The sequence below is a fragment of the Cynoglossus semilaevis genome, chromosome 1 (assembly GCF_000523025.1).
Source record: "Cynoglossus semilaevis isolate Cse_v1.0 chromosome 1, Cse_v1.0, whole genome shotgun sequence".
NCBI lineage: Eukaryota > Metazoa > Chordata > Actinopteri > Pleuronectiformes > Cynoglossidae > Cynoglossus > Cynoglossus semilaevis.
Window position 1 is genome coordinate 18,903,593 of NC_024307.1, and position 19,237 is coordinate 18,922,829.

Genomic DNA, 19,237 nt, shown 5'->3' on the forward strand with positions numbered 1-19,237 from the left:
ACATGGAAGAGTGTATTACGAACTGAGCCATGAGATTTAGTTTAGTATATGACAGATTTTAGACAGAAAACGTTGTTTCTCCTTTTAAGTTCCATAGACATTAAGTCAGGAGTAGATAGCGATCTGCTCATAGATCAACAGGGAGTTCTAGTAGATCATGAGCAATTAAATACAAAAATATTTACTAGAGCAATTAAATACAACATACATATGTAAATTAAATATGTAATTCTATTTTTTTAAAGATGTTTATGCCTACAGTTAAGGTTAGGCCAACCGAATTATTGAGTACATACTGTTCCATACAACTACAGCCATTTAATTAGTACCCCAGTATATAATTGATATATGTTGAGGTACTGATGGCCACCCGTGTAGGGCGTATATAGTAAACGGTGTAAGTCGTTTTATGGATGGGTTAAATTGTTTTAAATTTTGTGACACTGACACAGACATTATATAAGAGAATGGCTGAAAATGTTCATATCTTTTTAATAAACAATTCTTTTCATTTAATAAAAGTTGTGTTGTTTTCCAACACATGGCTTATGGTCACTGCCAGTGATCATGTTACAGATTACTGCGAGTAAAATCCATGTTTTACACCCCACCACAAGACTTCAGTCACATGTATGTAAAAATAAAAAAATAAAAAACTTAATAAAATGAACAACTGTCCAAGCTTTGGTACAGAATAGTCAGGATTATTTTTTATTAATTTACCTTCAGTTTCAATAATGTTACAGAAAAAACATCCTCTTCATCATATTTATACAGTAGTAGTAGAATGCTGTGTCATTGCTTCATTGCAAGTGCTGGTCATAGTTTATAGTATGTGCAGTGTGACACTGAGTTCAGTCCCATGTAACTAATCACTCAGTACAAAGGCAGTTTAACGATAACCTGCATCTTCTTTTTCAAATGGATCTATCTGGGTTTGATTGGTCCTCCTTGGGCAGGCGCCAGGCAAAGCTCTGATGCTGGATTCACGTCATTCTGGAATTATCAGAATTAACAAAGCTGCCGAAAGCAATACAAAACAAAGAAGCTAAATTACTGGCTACTTTATATGAAATTTAGTTGTGGTTCGACAAAGATATTTACTAAACTTTTTCACCCTGTTTTCCCAATTGCTATTGTTAATGTTGCTGATTACCGTAGTGCGTAACCATAAAGGATCTGACACGTCTGGCAGAGTGATGATACCGTATTTCATGTAAATTAAGCCATGCTTACATTTCGATTTTAAATATTGCAATGCTCAGGGATTAAAATGGACTGTCCAAAAAATGAATATAAACCAAGCCATCACATTACATTACTGCAGTGTGAAAAATCCAACATAAACAGTACAATAAAGTATATATTTTAAGCTCTAAACAGCTCGACATTTGGAAGACTTTCACCTCTTAGGCTTATATATGAGTAGGACACTTATACTAAGCCTTAGAATTTGGTTTGTACTTAAAAACTGTATGCATGTATATGTATTATTTGTATATTATACAGCAGGGGTGTCCAATAAGTAGATCAAAGGGAGTACTGGTAGATCATGAGGAATTAAAATAATTTTTTTTTTTTTTAATATTAAATCTCTAGGACTAAATCAGCAACAATACAAGTATTGAATCATATTGTGCCTAACGGCTACAGCTATTTAATCAAAATATAATGTGTTATATAAAGTATATTCAGCTCATATGGCTAAATATATATTAAACAGTATTAATGTAGGTAGATCACTTTGGTCTGGTCATTTGAAAAGTAGCTCCCAAGCCAACAAAGGGTGGACACCCCTGTTTTACAGGGTAGAAACAGAGTACCCCAGAACCTGTATAGTTTGTATAGAAAACAAAACCTGTTGGATATGGTGTGAACTCTCTTTCTGTGTGGACTCTTTTCGCCCACCTTTGTTCAAGTTAAGCATGAGATTTAAATGTATTTGTTTATTTATAACTGGTTTTGAATTGAGGTGATTAGTATGTACATGATCAATCAGTCTGAACATGATGCCATGAAAAGGGCCTCCTTTACAAAGTGCTACATAACTTCCTTATTTCACACGACATATGTGGTTTGAAAATAAGCAGAAACCTTAACTTTGTGCAAATGTTTAATTATTCAATCCAGTACATATGGTGGTTCCACAGTGTAGCATTTATCACGCACTGCCTTACATGAGGAAGGTCCTGGGTTTGGCACTTGGCGAACTGGGACTGTGGCTAATATTTGGCGAGGCTTATGTGTTGAATTTTTGGACATCAATGTGTCCTTATTTTTAGGGGTGGCTTTTTTTCATGAAATACGATAGACAGGGTTAGTATCAAATTACTGTACAGGCTCTGAAAACGACATTTACGCACCAATGGTTATCAAGAACAAACCTCAAAACACATCCACATATTAGAAGATCTGATGTTCACTCCTGGTCTCACACAGAGAATCAACACTGCCCAAAGAGAAAGATACCCACCCACACTAGGGGCATGCACAAGTGTGTAGAAAGTAAAAGGATGAGGATGAGTAGGAGGAAGGAGGGACAAAGGTTGCATCGGCCAAGGGGGACAGAGGACAAAGATTGAAACAGACTACTAAGGTATGCAGCCCACCGAGGGAAAAAACAACAACTTCTGTTTAAAGTACATTTATGAGACAACCGTTCAGCAGAATTCGGAGTCTGACCTGAATGCAGCATTAGATCTTTGACCTTGTGGCTCTGTTTGGCATTGCTCACACTGGAACTATTTTGTTAGTGCTAAATGTAAAATAAGCTCTCAAGATTCTAACGGTCACATGATAATTCCACAGCAGTTTATCAGAGAGGAAGTTTGACTTGTAGCTTTTATAGAATATTTTAACTTTACAAAGCACCGTGGCACAGCCATGGTGAATATACTAGTTATAATGGTAAGAGCACCTGAACGCCACGCCTTGCTTTCAAGTGATATCATGTCACAGTTTGACTGAATAGAGAAAACTGTGAAATAGTAGTTTATTTCAAGTCATCTACCATCAGTCCCTCACATTTCTTGGGTACAAATTGGAAATAGTTGTAGGCCTCAGATTACCTTAAACAAGAAAACAAAAGCCAACACAAATTTTTAGTCTCAGTATTAAGAAGTACTGTTAATGACAAAAGGAAAATTTGTCCTATCCTTTGCTTTTCCTATCAAAACCAAATCACAGATAAAAACCTACTATGCATTTAACCAGCTTCTCTATTAGTTAGATACATTTTATTCTTACTTGGCCACAGGGTCACACACACACACACACACGCACACACACTGAAGAGTTGCCGGAAATATTCAACATAGCACCAAATGTGGAATTACATTTGCTGAAAACAAAACTTCTCAGCTGTGCTGTAAAAATACTGAACCGTCCTCAAAGCTGAAGCCACTTTCTTTAGAGCCTCTGGATGGAAGTGGAGAAAGGTCGACTTTGCTGTGGTTGGACAGGATGGCGTCCATACAGCAAAAAATCGACAGTATTTTCAATGATTTTGTTGTAGCTTCATGGCTAACAAAAAGACACAAGGGTCAATCTCTTTGTTTAACTCTTAGCGTGACAGTGAATTCTAGTTGATCTTTGTGTCTTGGCTTGAGTTTGAGGTCCATTGTAATAAGAGAGAAGACAGTGTAGCAACAATAAGGAGCTGCAAATTTGGTTTAAACATGTTGAACAGACATGAATGACCACATGAAACCGATCGGAGCCAGCCGTGTCGAAGTACGGTAGGCAGGATTCTTTTTCTGTGTAGGTCGAGATAGTTGTTGATATAGCCTTCAACAATGTTTTTAAAGTGACTTTACCCACTTTTCTGTGGCCTATAGTGTCAAAGCAAGTCTCTGACCAATCACAGTACAATTCAGCCTAAGAGCAGGAGTTCCTTCGAGTGCTCAGTGCTACCAAATATGCTGTATGGAAATGTAAAAAGAAAATCAAATAAAAATGTACGAATTAATAGTATGGAAAGATGGACTAATTATCTCTGGTCCATCTGTCCTGCATTGGTGTCCAGCTGTCTGTCCACCTGTTATACAGAGGTAAGTAAAAAAACAAATTCTAGGATAAGACTTAATAAATTCAGATAATAACTCAAACGTACTAAGTCACTCAAGTGTCACCGTCAGCTTTGACAGATTTTATCATTAGCAGTATATCTTTGCCAAGTCTTGGGATTTGTTACAATTTATAAGACTTTTTAATAATCCAAAATTTTTAAATCAGAGCTAACAACAACCGAAACGTAAATCTAACCCTGTAATACGTTTACTAAACATTTTGATCAAGCTCAATCAGCGCTTTCTTTCCCAAAATTGAAAGAACATTCTCTGAAGAAGGTGGATTTCAGTCTTTATATGTGGCAGAGTAGCAGGTTGTGACCTGGTGCCTGGAGAAGTGTTAAGACTTAAATGGAGGATATGCAATTAACAGATGGCATTTTTATTAAAAGAGGTTATTTTCAAGTGGACTTTTTGACTTACTCTCATGCAGGGAACCTTTCAACTGCAGTTGTTAAAATGCAAGCCACTCTCTACACAAAAATGTATATTTTTGTATTTATTTTATTCTGTAGTGTATTATAAATCTTCTTCATAATTATTGTCATAGCAAAGAATTTCATGGCTTTTACTGAAAACCATGTTTAGGTCAGCTTCACAGTGTGGTTCTAGACGTCAAAACAAAAGGAAAAAAAATCACCTCTTTTAGAATAGAAAAAAAGTTGTTTTTTTTACAAAAAAAACATTTTTGTCAGAATCCATGTTTGGGTCACTGTTGTGGGAGGGGCCTACAATAAAGAGCATAAAAGTAGTAGAGTTATCAGGATACAGGGCAGAGAGGTGACAGAAAAAGATGAGGTGAAACGGGCAGCAGCCAAGTAAGGTTTAGAGGTACTAAAAGGGGAAAAGGTCAGGTTTCGTGAGGAAGATGTGAGAAAGGAAAGGAAAGCTACATGTCCACAATAAACCAGGTTATAACGTGTTTAACACACAGCGCCAATGATGAGGAAGGTGAGGGTATGAATACTGCTTAGGTGATAATAATCAATAATAGGGATTATAATAAAGAGAATATTATCTAAGTATATCTGTAGTTATAATAATAATAATAATAACAATAATAATAATACAGAATAAATTTCTTTTTAAATATTTGTTTTTACTTTTTTTTTTCCCATTAAAATACAGTTCCCCAGAGCAGACGGCTGAGGATTCAGACTGCACTGGCTCCAATTGGCTGTTGCATATACATCACAGCTAATGGTGACCAGGTAGACATGCATCACTTCCTGCCCTCTCCCATTTCCTGTACAGACAGGAAGTCCTGGCACTGCCACAGTAATCAGTAGTGTTTGACACGGAAGTCTGGGGATAAAAGCAATTCAGCAGAACATTAGTGAGCCGAGAATTTTCATCAACCTGGTAAAAGAAGATGAACTACATGAGTGTGTGTGTGTGTGTGTGTGTGTGTGTGTGTGATTCACCTGCATCATAGTCGTCCAATCACCATGACATCAACAACCTCCCCCTTATGGAGCTCCACATACTGCTCAGTTTTAGGAGGCAACATCAGCAAGCCGTTGGCACTTCTCATGGACATTAGCCTACTGGAAACCTGGTTTCCTACAGACAGACAGAGAGGAAGGGAAGAAGAGTTGATGATTGGTCCAGGTTTGGCTTTAGATGTGAGTTCAGTTTAATAATCTTTCTATAATGAAAATCATTTTGTGTAACAGATGGGTTTTGTGTACTGTCCTGCATATATACCTGTGCTTTGTGCCCACGGCAGCGGCTCCTGGTGGTGCCAGGTGAGAATACAGCGATGATACTCTGGTCTGGGATCCAACTTAACGTCACAGGAAAGCTAAAAAAACCCACACACATGCACACACACGTTAGTCTGCAAACAGAAGAGCTGTTTAACTTACACTGTGTGACTGGACCTTCGGCAAAGATCAAATTCTCTTATCTGTATGTCGTACCCTAGCTTTAATAATCGTAGGTCGAGGGTCCAGGATGCCTTGCATCTTCCTCAGTGCAGGAATAACAAAAAGATTACAAGTCACCACTGCAGACACTGGGTTACCTGGAGAAGAACACAGAAAGGAATGTGGTGGAAATGTCCAACAGCTCATTCATCAGTATTGCAGTGGTTCACGCCACTGAAAATCTTTAGTACTCATCAAGTATATAAAAGGCAAAATGACAATGAATGTCATTTGCACTGATTAGTTCAGACATACAAATACATCTAAATACCTGGTAGAGCAAAGATGAGTTTTCGTGCACCATCAATGTCAACAGTGGCAAAGGTAGTAGGAAGACTGCAGAAGAGACACAGAGATCATCAAGACATCATGAGAAGACGCAGTGATAGCTGTTATTTATATTACTGCTAGTGTATTAGCATTAACAGCACTGTTGTATGAGTCATAATGATGTCATTAGCTTATATTTCCTGTGAAAAGGAAATATAAGCACGAACAGATGCCAGTAAAACAATACTCTGATGTTACTTCTTATTTAAACTGACATTAGTGATGTTTAAACTTCAATAAAAAAGTTGTAATTTTGCAAGGAAAATCCGTAATTTTATCATTGCATCAGGACTGAAAGAATTTTTCTGTATTAAAGAAAAAAACACATGGACCTGTACTACTACTATACTTACTGATACAAATCCCATGTATATATATTTTTTATGTTCTCAATGTGTCCCCAATACTCGTCTCATTTATTAAAATTTCCATTTAGATAGATAGGCAGATAGAAAGCAGTTTATTAATCCCTCGGGAGTTCCCTTCAGAAATGTAAAACAATAAAGTATAGACAAATGTTTCAATATTAGTCAACACGATGTAGATGAAAGTAGGATTACATCAAAGTAGCACCATTTTCAATCATGATTTAATCATCCTGTCTTTTTATTTTGTTAATCTCTTTATCTTGATCAGATCCTAAACCTAGGGCTTACAAAGAGTGAGAGGCGCCTCCACCAGGGGGCGCCAGAGAATTTCAGAGAGTGCACAAACAAGGTCAAAAAGAGGTGTTCAGTTCCAGCATAAAGCACGAGTTCAGGAAAAACGATTTTAGTGCAGAAGAGAAAAGTAGTAGTCATGGGGAACAGGCGTGGCCTTCCATTACTAAACATTATTCATTTATTCTGCAGCTCAAGTCCTTTACATTAGCTTCTGTTGTCAAAACTGAGGAACAGTTGGGTTTCACTGGTTTTCACTGGTTGAAGGAACATATCGGACTAAAAACACCTGCCCCGGACCCATCTTACCCCGGCTTCATAAAAACTCGTCCAAAATGGATCTGAGCATGAAGGTCAATATCCAGCACCTGCTTTAGGTAGTCCTGTCAGAAACACAGAGGATCAGACACGTGTGGACACTAACAACGACTCAGCTGTTCTGTCAGAACAGCAGCACAACTCAGTCCACTTTGTGATCAAATACTGTAATCAGAACATGAACTCATAACTTCACAGTCAGTGTTTTGTTTCTTCTTCAACTCCCAAACCAGAAAAGGGAAGCAATGACAGAATACATATAAAAAAAACTGGACACTGGAAATGGGAGGATTAAGTTGAATGTCTATTTTCTGGCAACAGTCTAAGATTTTTTCTGTTCCAGCATTTTCTTAATTTGTCCTACATTTTGGAAACAACACATATTTGTAATTTATTTATTTTGTCCAATTATACTACAAGTTTAGTGATAGTGTTAAAATTATAGTTAAGTGGAGTCTGAAGTAGTACTTAAGAGTGTAAACTGTGTGAGTACCAAAGCACCAAATCCAAAGTACCTTCTCTCCCATGGACACGCCCCCGGACGTGATGATGACGTCAGCGCGACTAATACCTTCGTGGAGAGCTGAGAGCAGGTCATCAGGGCTGCAAACACAAGGTGGCATTTTCAACAGTGAAGTGATCTGGATCTTAAAAAAAAACAACTTAAACTTAAACTTATCTTTATTTGTCATTGTGACACAGCACACCATGCGAGCAAGTCAGTGAGTGGAAGTCATGTCATTACTCTATAAGTTAATAATACAAACAATAACTATATATATACTGTGTATATATATATAAAACAACATACAGGCTTTTTAGTGGGTTTCCAATGACAGTGTCCGAGGAACTTCCTTTCAGTGTAGTGTAGTTGCTTAAACCCTGTCATTTGAATGGTAGCTCCCAAACAAAAGCCCTAAATCAGTGCAGTCACCCCTGCTCTACATGATGTGCTCATACTTGTCGCCAACGATGCCCAGGTTGATAGTGGGGTACCCATGCTCCTGGATGGTGGCCAGAAGAGTGGAGCGGTTAGAGTCTCTGATCTTCCCTGGGTGAAGGTCATCCTCTGGATTTAACAGCTGCGTACACACACACACACAGACACAGACTCCATCAAGAACTGTTATTCCACATTTCTGACTTCTAGCACATGTCATTGGGCTGAGAACAGGTACCTCATTTCCAGTGGACATGACGGCCACAACAGGAAACTTGTGCACGCTGACCTCAGTCACTCCCACTGTAGCCAACAGGCCAATCTCTGACGGGCCCATATGTGTTCCCTTGGCCAATACACACTCCCCTCGCCTGATGTCATGACCTATTGGTCTGTGTACACACACTCAGATACATAACTAATGCAGCTCCAGCATTAACATGCATGTTTGCTTCATTTTTCACTTTTAACATTTACCTGATGTCTTGTCCTGGTCGAGCCTGGACCATAATCCTGACTTCCAACTCCTCTGTGCCCTGTGAAAGAGTGAGATTGGGATTAGTGATGCAGACAGGCTGCATTGGGACTATAACTGTGGTGACCCCTTCCTGGGAAAAAAAATCCAAAGATTCCATTAACATGAAGAACTTACATCCTCAGACTCCCTCAGCAGTTCTGTGTCCTCCACCTGCACCACAGCATCAGCTCCACAGGGGATCGGAGCCCCAGTCGTTACCCTCATCACCTGACCTGGCATCACAGTGTGAGTGGGCTGCAGAGACCAACAAAAGACTGATAAGTTGCAGTAGTAACAGTCACATTATGTGAAAGAAATGGGAATGGATGGTGATCTGAAGACGGGCTGCCCAGGCCTGAAGGCAGAGATGCTAACAGTGGTGTTGTAGACAGTTGTAGACAGTGTTGAGACTGAACATGTGTGTTAGCGTGTTAGAGCTGACCTGTTGTCCAGCCTGTGACTCTCCCATGATGAAACGGTCTCCGGGGCCGTCAGCAGCTACAGGCCAATGAGAATTAGTTCAATCCAGTTAATGTCCAGTTCATGTCTCCATGATAGATGGGTAGTGATTTTCAAAAGCATTATATGTTAGACAAGTTAATCTTCATCTATCTAACAGGTCAAACAATAACAGTGTAATTTTAGAATGAGGTTATGGATGGGTTTTAAATGACAGGCCATTACTGTGAGCATGTGTGTAAATCAGAACAATTCAAATTGTACCACCACAAGTTAATGCTGATCAATGTTTTATCGTTTGTCAACACAGTTGTTCTCTAATTTTATAATTTTAAAAGTCTGTTGCTCACTGGCTCTGGATAAACAAACAGACAGACCACAGGAGGCGCTGTTATCATCACACATCAGTGAAATTCAATGAATAATTATACGTCTCGGCCTAAGCCATGTAGTAGTAACATAGCACATGATGTTCTGATGGGTATGTTGAAATGTCAGGACAGTGGAGCAGAAAGGAACCGGCAGGGACAAACAAGTTATTGGAATCAAAGTTATTTGCCTGGTACAATTTTATGAACATGGTGCAGGTCTCACAGGGAAACATTTTTATAACAAACTAGATAAAATGTTAATGACCCAGAAGAGGCAAGTAGCTTCAGTTGCATATCAGATTCAATTACAAAAACTTCAAAAGTCACAAGAATTATTTTAACTGGTAGTGCATGAAAAAAATACTGCTGGGAACTAATGTTCTTATAATGTATATTCCTGCAATTTTGTTTATATATCAGTACTGGTATTTAAAAAATAACAATACAATTTTGGAATTTATTATTGAATTTTGTACAAAAAAGAAAGATTAATCACAATTATATTTTTTGACTGTTGCCCAGCACAAATTAAACATACTGCGGCCTTACCTCGAACAGCATAGCCATCTTTCACAGAGGCAGGAAAGGGAGGAAGGTTATCTTTGGCATAGATGTCCTGAGCAAGGACTCGACCCAAACCAGCTGCAAAGACGTCAGAAAAAACAACAACCCTAGTAAACCCTAGTAAATATCATTCAAGCTTTGAAGGATCATCCTTAACTCATGCAAAAGACTCACCTCTGTAGTTAATGACTTCAATTCCCAGAATAGGTGTCATTTCTAAAACAGTGATAAAGGCTTTGTCCATTGAAGTCAATGGGAACGGGGACATCCGATGGCGGCGTGCGACTTTACTGATGTCCACTGCACTGTGACCTTCACAAACGCACACACACACACATTCATTTTAGCAGATGTGTTCAGAACGAGCTATTTTATTGGCTTAGGAACGATCTTCAAAACTTTTTCAGATTCTTCCTACATATTCAGATTGTTTGTTTAACATGAGCTGTGCTTTGCCGTAGAACACCTGCTCACATGCACTCACACAAACACAGAGGACTTACTGGCTCTCAGAATGTTCTCATTACTGCCACAACGTGATTGAACCTGTAAAGCAAACAAAAAACGTCTTGTTAAAAATGCGAATTGTAATGAAATGTAAAATTCTCTGTTGAAATGTTCTGGCTGCGTTTACCCAGCGCTACATTCTAATCACAAGGCTAAAAAAAACGATTTAATAACAGAGTCTGTGTATACATAATACCTTAGGAGTTGGGCAGGAGGCAGTTGAGAGGCGGGAGGTTGCCTGTGTTGCCCGCGGAGACTCAGAAGGGGTGGAGCTTAAAGAAGCAGAATCTCGAGGTAGCACCTGAACGCCTCGAGAGATGATCGAATCAGGTATCTGCATACAAACACACACACACATATAAAGTATTTGAAAAAACATACACAACACAAAGGTTGGTTACATACAACCTTCTACAACATACATAAGCAACCATTAATAAATCAGATATATTGTTTAGAGTTCAACAAGAGACCATGAGGCCTTCAGGTAATTGTGACTCCCAGTTAGCATAGCTACAGTGTTCGAGACCATGAGGCCTCCAGGTAATTGTCTCTAACTCCCAGTTAGCATAGCTACAGTGTTCTGTCTGCTGGATTAGCTCATTTACGTGAGTAAGAACTCTCTGAAATTGGCTTCTGGTGTCAGAAAACAGCTCTAACAACATCCTGGCTTTATTTTGGGAGTAAAAGTATGTGCACTTTCAAAACTTGTTAGAATGTTTTTCCCCCCAAACAAACAAACAAAAACAAACATTTCTAACGTGATGAGTCTTAGATCAAGAAAATGGAACAAGCTTGAAAACATGTGTTTGTGGTTAAAAAACAACTCATTGTGGATTGAGTGTGTTACATCATAACCTAATCAGATGACCAACAACGTGACATGACATGATGGGTTTTATCTCACCTGTGGATCAGGGCTACAGGAGCAGGTGAAATGAGTGGGTGGGGTGGGTGATGCACCAGGAAGATAGGACCCCCCTTTAGCCATGACCACTGCATGGCTTGTCTGGTGGATACACACATGCAGGACGAACACGTGAGCAGACACACAGATGCAAATGTACACAGACAGAAAGGTGAATGAACCTGAACAAATAGCGAAAAGTTACAAAAAGTTCACACAAACATAAAATATCAGCTTCTATTACTGCTTTTTGACATTGGCAGCTGTGGCTACTCATCACCGCTCTACACAGTTAACACTCTCATCTATTACACGTCAGAATCTAAACACTTTAATCTATTAATCAACATTTGTGCTTATCCCTAAAGTCAACGTCTACACTAAGAAGATTTAGATAATGACTAAAGTGAATTCAGGCTGTTCCTGTTTCATTTTCAAGCACTTCACGTAAAATATTCAAATTGAATGTTATCATAAAAGTGCAAAAGATTAAAAACTGTAAAAAAAAAAGTCTTTATTTAACAAGTATCACTTTTTTTAAATATAAAAACCTTTGTTTGAAACATTAAGTAGCTCTGAACTAATCTTGTGAGCATGTGTACAGTCGAACCATGTATGTCCTTCCAAAGGAGTACTTTGCTGTATTACTTGTAACCCCTGTACTGAGAGATTGGGGGCTAATATTCCATGAGGTTTATATGATGAATTTAAAACATTAATTGAGCCTAATGTAGAGCTGCAGCTTTTACACAATGTGGTTTTATTTCCATTGCCATTTGGTTCAGTCTCCGGACATATGATATATGTTGCTATGTACACTAGCTTAAAAGGTCATGTGAGCAGTGACATCTTGTTCCTACAGTGACTGTCATGTTTTAAAAAGCAGCATTGGTCTTGTTGTGTGTGTACAACAGGTTACCTTGGCAGCAATAGCAGCTGCGGTGATGTGGGAAGAGCCATGCTGGGAGTGGTGATGATGGTGATGGTGGTGATTGTGGGTGTGGTGATCCCTCCGCCGGTCCTCCTCCTCATCATCATCCTCCTCCTCACACTGGGTTCCGCGCTCCATCGTATGGGTGTTAGTGTGCGTGTTAGTGTGTGTGTTGGCCAGCAGGGGCGACGGGGAGGGCAGCTGTTCCAGGGCGGCATGCGTGGACTTGACTCTGACTGCAGCCTCTCGCAGCAGGTCAATTGCATGTGGCAGGGCAGGCAAGATGAACTGAAAGCACTCCTGCAAAGAACAGTTTCATTTTCTTATTTAATTCAATTTTTAATAAATTACAATCATTGACATCCATATTATCTGAACCATGATAAACACAAATATTTTATTGACCGTTTACAGGTTTAAAACAGAGGTGAACAAATCGACCGGCCAGTGTTCGAAATCGGCCTGTTATCGAAATGATAGGCCTTGACTGGCGAATCATGCTCCGGTGTGAGGACCATACCTGAGAGCCTTTCTTGCTTCCTGGCAGGTTGATGATCAAAGTTTTACCTCGAATACCACACACTGGCCTAGGAATGATAAAAAAAAGAAGCAGAAGAAGGTGAAAATGGAGTAAACATGCATGTTCACTCTTTTGTTTGTGAAGGTGAAAATGGAGTGAACATGCATGTTCACTCTTTTGTTTGTGTTGTGTTTTTTTTTACTTTTTGCCCTTCATTATGGATCCCAAGTGTAAGTACAATATGCAAATTCTGACTTGTGGTAAAGACAAAGCCCTCCTGTATTTATCGCTGAACGTTTACCTGGACAGCATGCCTAGTGGGGTAACGTTGAGTGATCCCATCAGCATGGCCAGAGCCATACCTGGAGCCTCTCTCTCTATTACATCTCTGGTGGCCTGCAGCACAAAACCAAAATGTTAGAGACACTGCGTTTTTGTTTTTTATTTTGATCCTTCTCCATAGACACCTAAGGCACTTAAAAAAAATATTGTAATCAACATATTACTTTTACCTCAGGAGTGACATCACGTGGTGAAAAACCGGTGCCTCCAGTGGTAAGAATGAGATTTAGCTCCTGCTCATCGCACCACTCCAGAAGAGTTTCCTGTTTGTATGTGACAATAGAAAAACGATGTATTGACTGGTTGATGTATATTTTTCTTTGGCTTTGTAATTAGCAAACGTATTGTAAAAATACATGCTCAAGGCAGATTACGTGTCAATGGTCTACATTTACGTTCAAGACTAAATTAAATGCTGAAGACAGCAGCTTAGTGGACAGAAATGGACAAAGTCAGTGTGAGCTCTGATAAAGCACAATAAACTATTGTGCTGAATTGAAAAGATAACAAAGTTAACATTTAGTGTAAAAATGAGGGAGAGATAAAGTTAGAGAGGAGAGATTGAGATGGTTTTGGAAATGTGTTGAGGAGAGACGACGGATATATTGGACAAAGTAGATGTTGGATGTTGGAGGTGGAGTTGCCAGGTAGGAGTAGAAGAGGAAGACCTGAGAGATTTGTGGATGTTATGAAAGAGCACATGAAGATAGTTGGTGTCAAAGCAGAGGAAGCAGAGGAGAGAGAGAGATGGAGGCAGATAATCCACTGTGGCAAACCTCACAGGGAACAAGAAAGGAGAAAACAATAATGAGGAGATCAAAAAGCATTTATCAGTAAAGAGCTGAACATTTGAAAAGATTCACAAACCTTAATTTCTTCAATGTCATCTGGAACTATTTTGTAGGCTGCTATGACTCCTCCAAGCCTGCAGGAGGAGACAGATACAGTAAGTATATGTGTTCAGAATGTCAGCATCCTGATTTCTGACCAGATAAAGTCTCACAGTGATGGATCATGGACGAGGTCTTTCAAGTTGACTCCACTCCTGTCCTCAGCCAGGTTCTTAAAACAGCTGTCACTTACTGAAGAGACAGAGAGAGACAGAAGATTTAAGTATGTTAGTATTTAATTAAAATACTGATTTATAACTAACTTAGATAAAAGCTTTCAGAGTTTTTTCTAAACTGCTACAGTAAAACCCTGATGTCTTTTACTGGGTTGCACTAAATGTAGGTACTTCAACAATACTTTTGTAGTCTATAAATATATCTACTCAAACAGAAATATTAAATCTGCACAAAAACATGTTCTATTCATAATGGTTGGTTAGCAATAAGCCATAATACTGTCATATTTATAATAATATGTAATATCACCATTTTCTACCTTTCTTTTCTAAGCAAACCACTTCAAACACCAAATTACATAATATAGCTTGTGTTCATTTAGCACTGCATTAAATGAGCAGCTGTGCTTAGCTTTTGGGCTGTGCTACCATAGTGGTTTTGCAATCACATACAAGTAAAGCAAATGGTAAATCCTCACACAGGTGGTAGCAGTGGTAGTACTGTTTGGATTATCATAATCGCCTGTGTTTTAGCATCACAATGTGGGTAAATTGGAACGTCTTGTTTGGAGACTCATTTACAGATTTTGATTATAAAACATCTAATTAGTTGTTGGAAGTGGTAATTAAGAAGTAGACCAATACTCCAAAGACAGAAATTTGTGTACCAAAACCTATAAAAAGTCAGTCGGGCATATGTTCCCTTAAAAGCTCAACTCTAAACATAGGTAGAAAACACGTGTGCTACACAGTATAAACTTAGGAATTTGAAACAACACCATAATAAGCCCTAAATAACACATGCACACGCTGCACACATGCACTAAAAAGTCAGTCTAAGTTACGATGGAAGAAAGACAAGAGGAGCAGCAGTGTTTAGTCAGGAGGAAAAGTAAACTAAGTTCACTGGTGTGGTGTCTGTACCATGCAGCAACACGACAAATCTCTTTAACCACCTTCAAACTGTGAGTGATTTACGACCAACCAATAAACCAGCAACAGAAAGGACCAGGTAGCAAAACCACATTGGCGTGGACTAAACATGACGGCCATCAATGGAAAACACATGATGTGAGAGATCTACAACCTGTGGTCCTGAGCCACGTGAGACTCTTTTTGCATTGTCTGCGACATCATATTTGATTTATGTGAGTGGATAAGTAGAAAACACATTGGCTGGGACTGTAAAGTTTTAACAAAATTTGAATTTAAACTAAATTCATGCATCATACAAAAAACAGGCCACAATAGGGCATCGAGTGAATGTGGCATACAGTGCTAATATGAACGCTAATGAGCTGGAAATGAGCAAGGCCTGCATGCAAATCAATGCATTTTGTGTTACGTAGGTGGTACAACATCATTTCAACAGTCCACTACCACCATAACATGAATGTTATAATGTGTTCTTCTGTGGGTAAAATGATAAAAATGGCCCTGTCAGTGTTTAAGGTTAGTGACTGTTGCTATAGTACAACAGCAGTCCAGGCAGTATTTACTCTCATGCTGGGCTATAATTACAGACTTTCTTGTTCTGTTGTTGAGTTACTGAATAGAATTTATTAAACACAGAATGACACAGGTGAATACATGTTTGGTATATTTTCTCAGTATATTGCGACAGTCCACTGAAATGTGAGCAAATACAGTATATTTTGGTCCAAAAAACTTGGTTCTCTTTTAAATATATTACTAGTCAATGTTATTAGCGAGAACTAGTATTACTTTATTTTTACATATTTTTGGACAATATTTCAAATGTATACATTGTTCTTTAAAGGCAAAGTGGCCTGTGGGCTAAATACTAATATGAATGTCCTATATATACACAGTAAGTACTTTTTCTTAGCTTCTGTGCTAGCTGCTACTGTTGCTGCACTGGCATGACTACAGTCGCTTTGTATTTATTTGGTAAAGCATGAATTACATAATGTGTTGTGTTTAAAAATAAAATATTTTTTCCTTCCTCTCAGAATTTTGGCTGAGAACATCCAGACAGATGTTGGCATGTATCTGTCAAATTAATCAGTTTACAATGTAATATTGGGACAAATAAAAATGAACACACTAACTTTAGGGACAGATATTCTCATATAATCTGCATGGTCTGCTTTTTATTGGTAAAGATTTAATCCAGAGATTTCCAAACACTAACAATAGTAAAGGAAAAAACAAACAAACAAAAAAACACACAGGGCTGACGAACACAGTACCAACTATCCTGTGATACAGTTAAAAGCTTAAGAGATTTATGAGGGAAACTGTGACAATTAATAACAAAACTAACATTCAAGTGACATAAATAAAGTGTAAATCTAGGGAGTGTATCTCAGTGTGTTGGCCTGGCGCCTCTCAGGACTCCACTATGAACAACCGATTGCAGTGAATCCAATTGGATCAGACGAGATATCTGCCGTCCTCTTAAAACGGCTCCACAGACATACATTCATGACGAAAACCCATTTAATGGGTTTGGTTTTTAAAAAATATTTTACGAATTCGTTTTTTTATATATCTGGAGTTTTGATTTCAAGGCCACGATGACGGCGAATCTCCGCATCAAAGAACGCTGTTAAAATGTCCTCTGCGTTTTCAGACGGGATGTGTATAGCATGACACACGCGCACACACATGAAGTGGCTGAGTATCGTGTGTACGCGTGACAAGTGGAGTCAGTGGGTGTCGTGTCAGGAGGATGACTATGACAGACGGAGCTGCAGTGTATGTATCCAGATAAACCATGACAGTGTAACCGGCCAACAGCTGCCGTTTGTGCTGCTCCCTCACATCCTCTTAACATGACACTCACGTCCCTCTCTGCCTCAGCCAGGAGACAGCAGGGATACATACTGGAGAGTAGACCGTCACAGCCGTTAGCACGACTCTCACTTACCCACGAAGATGACACAATTTTACCAACCACTTTATCCTCTTAGCATAATATGACGACAAACGCCATGTTAGTGTTTTACAAACGTGGCCGAATTTCACATGAAAACAACCGTTGGACCAACGTATAAAATGGCTGTCAACGGAACCGCCAGAGAAACGTTGTTTAAAACAACGTATCGTATCTGCAACGGAACATGAATAATGCAGCTGACACAGGCTCCATAACTACACTGCTGTAAAAACCATGCGCGTCAAGCTCGCAAACATAAAACAAAAGAGAACCAGGACAGTGTCAGTGTACATTTCAAAATAAAAGTACAATTTCTGGTTCATAGCGCACTGGGACACTGGTTGGTGGTGTTGGAAGTGTTTGCCTTTAGCTGCTCCAGCAGCTAAACACTGCCTGATGTGTAGCTACAACACCGAACATGACAGTAATGGACACGGTTGACATTTAAACGTGAACACGCAACAGTAAATAAGGTGACGGTAAAGCCGTGTGGCTTGACAGTTGGCTGCCAACGAACGTTAGCATCCATCCCAACATTAGCTGGCTCTGCAGCGGAGAGAAAGCCCGTACCGTCATGTCTACGGAAACGAACAACCTGCGACGAACGCGCACACAGGTGCAGCACGAAGAAGCGTTTGAAATCATTGGGTTATTGTCCACCAACCTGTCAAGATCCCCACTCGAGTCTGATGGTCGTGGTTAGTGAGCACCATCCCGTCCGCCGCCATATTTACAACCTCTGTCTGCACTGTGAAGGCACGTACAGAAAAATGTGTGTCTGTGTGGGTATGCGGGACTGCTGCACCTCCAGTGGACACGCTCGACGTGTGCGTGTGTGTGTGCGTGTGCGTTTGCGTGTGGCTGTGCAAGTCAAGAGAGATAGTGTCGTGGGCCTCGAGTCAATATTTACTCGCCACTGGCATGAAAAAAGACAGGAAAAGAGCTGCATATATATTTTTTAGCTATATATTACCAAATATATTTACCAAATATATATTTATATATTTGCCAAATGTATACATATATATATATAAATATATATGATGACCAGAAAAAAAGTTAAATTTAAAGGGAATATATTAAGTGGTTCAAGTTGTATGTAAAACATTATCCCAGAATGTTGTCAAAACCTTTGGTTAGAGGTTAATCCAAAAGTTTGAATTAAAAAAAAAAAGATTCTATTTATTTTTATATACATGAAATCCCTGTATTGTTTAAATATGTCACAGGACATTTATGATAAATATACTCAGGAAATAAACACGCATCTTCAAACCTACAAAAATGTGCTGCTTGCTCTTTTGGGGTCAAAATCATTATCAAATAACAATAGTAGATTTACAAATGTGTAGCAGATTCTTAACTCATTAGCTCAAATGATATCTAGTTGTCGGCCAAACCTCACAGTTTTACCTGGAGTTTTAAAAATGAATTATTTCGAGGGATGCAATACTCTGACAGACATGACAGCTAATAGATCACCAATTAACCGATTGTATTGAGAGTCATGTGTTGGGGGTGTGATAGACAACATGTCAGTCTGCTGACCATTGTCTTCACTCAGTACTGTAGAAAAAGCATTAGTTGTCCTTGTTAGAGCTCCATGAATTAGGCCCAGAACCTCCTTCAAGGACAATGGGCCATTTCCGGTCTGTAAATCTCCCACATTTGCTGTAAATAATTTACTGAAGTACTTCACTGAGTTGCTAAGCGGGGGTGGGGAAAGAGGGGAGGTTATTTCAAAGTTCCACAGGGGTTAAGAAAACGTTAGAGTAGTTTAAAAACTGTACTGTACTGTATGAGGTTAAATACTACTTTTGCATGGCATATTGTTGTCATCATTACATTTTCATCTAGTGGTAGAATTATTATCTATCAACTTATGGTCTTGGGTTCAAAACCTTCATCC

The 19,237-nt window shown here is 39.0% G+C and overlaps 1 protein-coding gene across 2 annotated transcripts; it reads right to left on the minus strand.

Annotated features, from left to right (window-relative positions):
* Positions 1–690: 690 nt before the first annotated feature.
* On the minus strand, positions 691–18,206 carry gphna (gephyrin a). 2 transcript variants are annotated; one of them, XM_008316668.3, is made up of 24 exons: positions 17,993–18,203; positions 14,364–14,442; positions 14,228–14,285; positions 13,531–13,623; positions 13,320–13,414; positions 13,019–13,085; positions 12,487–12,798; positions 11,568–11,669; positions 10,857–10,994; positions 10,657–10,699; positions 10,328–10,465; positions 10,139–10,231; positions 9,202–9,257; positions 8,895–9,014; positions 8,720–8,778; positions 8,481–8,634; positions 8,263–8,384; positions 7,818–7,905; positions 7,294–7,367; positions 6,267–6,331; positions 5,990–6,093; positions 5,775–5,871; positions 5,492–5,630; positions 691–5,372 (listed from the first exon to the last, which is right to left on the minus strand). In XM_008316668.3, exons 1-23 carry the CDS (start codon positions 18,054–18,056, stop codon positions 5,497–5,499), a joined length of 2,355 nt encoding a protein of 784 aa, XP_008314890.1. In that variant the 5' UTR covers positions 18,057–18,203; the 3' UTR covers positions 691–5,372; positions 5,492–5,496. The 2 variants fall into 2 exon arrangements, with proteins under 2 accessions (XP_008314890.1, XP_008314898.1); XM_008316676.3 differs by lacking the exon at positions 11,568–11,669 and having other exon boundaries at positions 17,993–18,206.
* Between the last annotated feature and the right edge of the window lie 1,031 nt (positions 18,207–19,237).

Bases quoted from the DNA above. Each gene is read 5' to 3' on its own strand.
- gphna (XM_008316668.3), bottom strand. From the start codon at position 18,056: ATGGCGGCGGACGGGATGGTGCTCACTAACCACGACCATCAGACTCGA. The intron at 10,466-10,656 runs GTAAGTCCTCTG...GCGTTTGTGAAG, and splicing joins TGAGAACATTCTGAGAGCCA to GTCACAGTGCAGTGGACATC. The intron at 10,232-10,327 runs GTGAGTCTTTTG...ACGTCTTTGCAG, and splicing joins TGAAGTCATTAACTACAGAG to CTGGTTTGGGTCGAGTCCTT.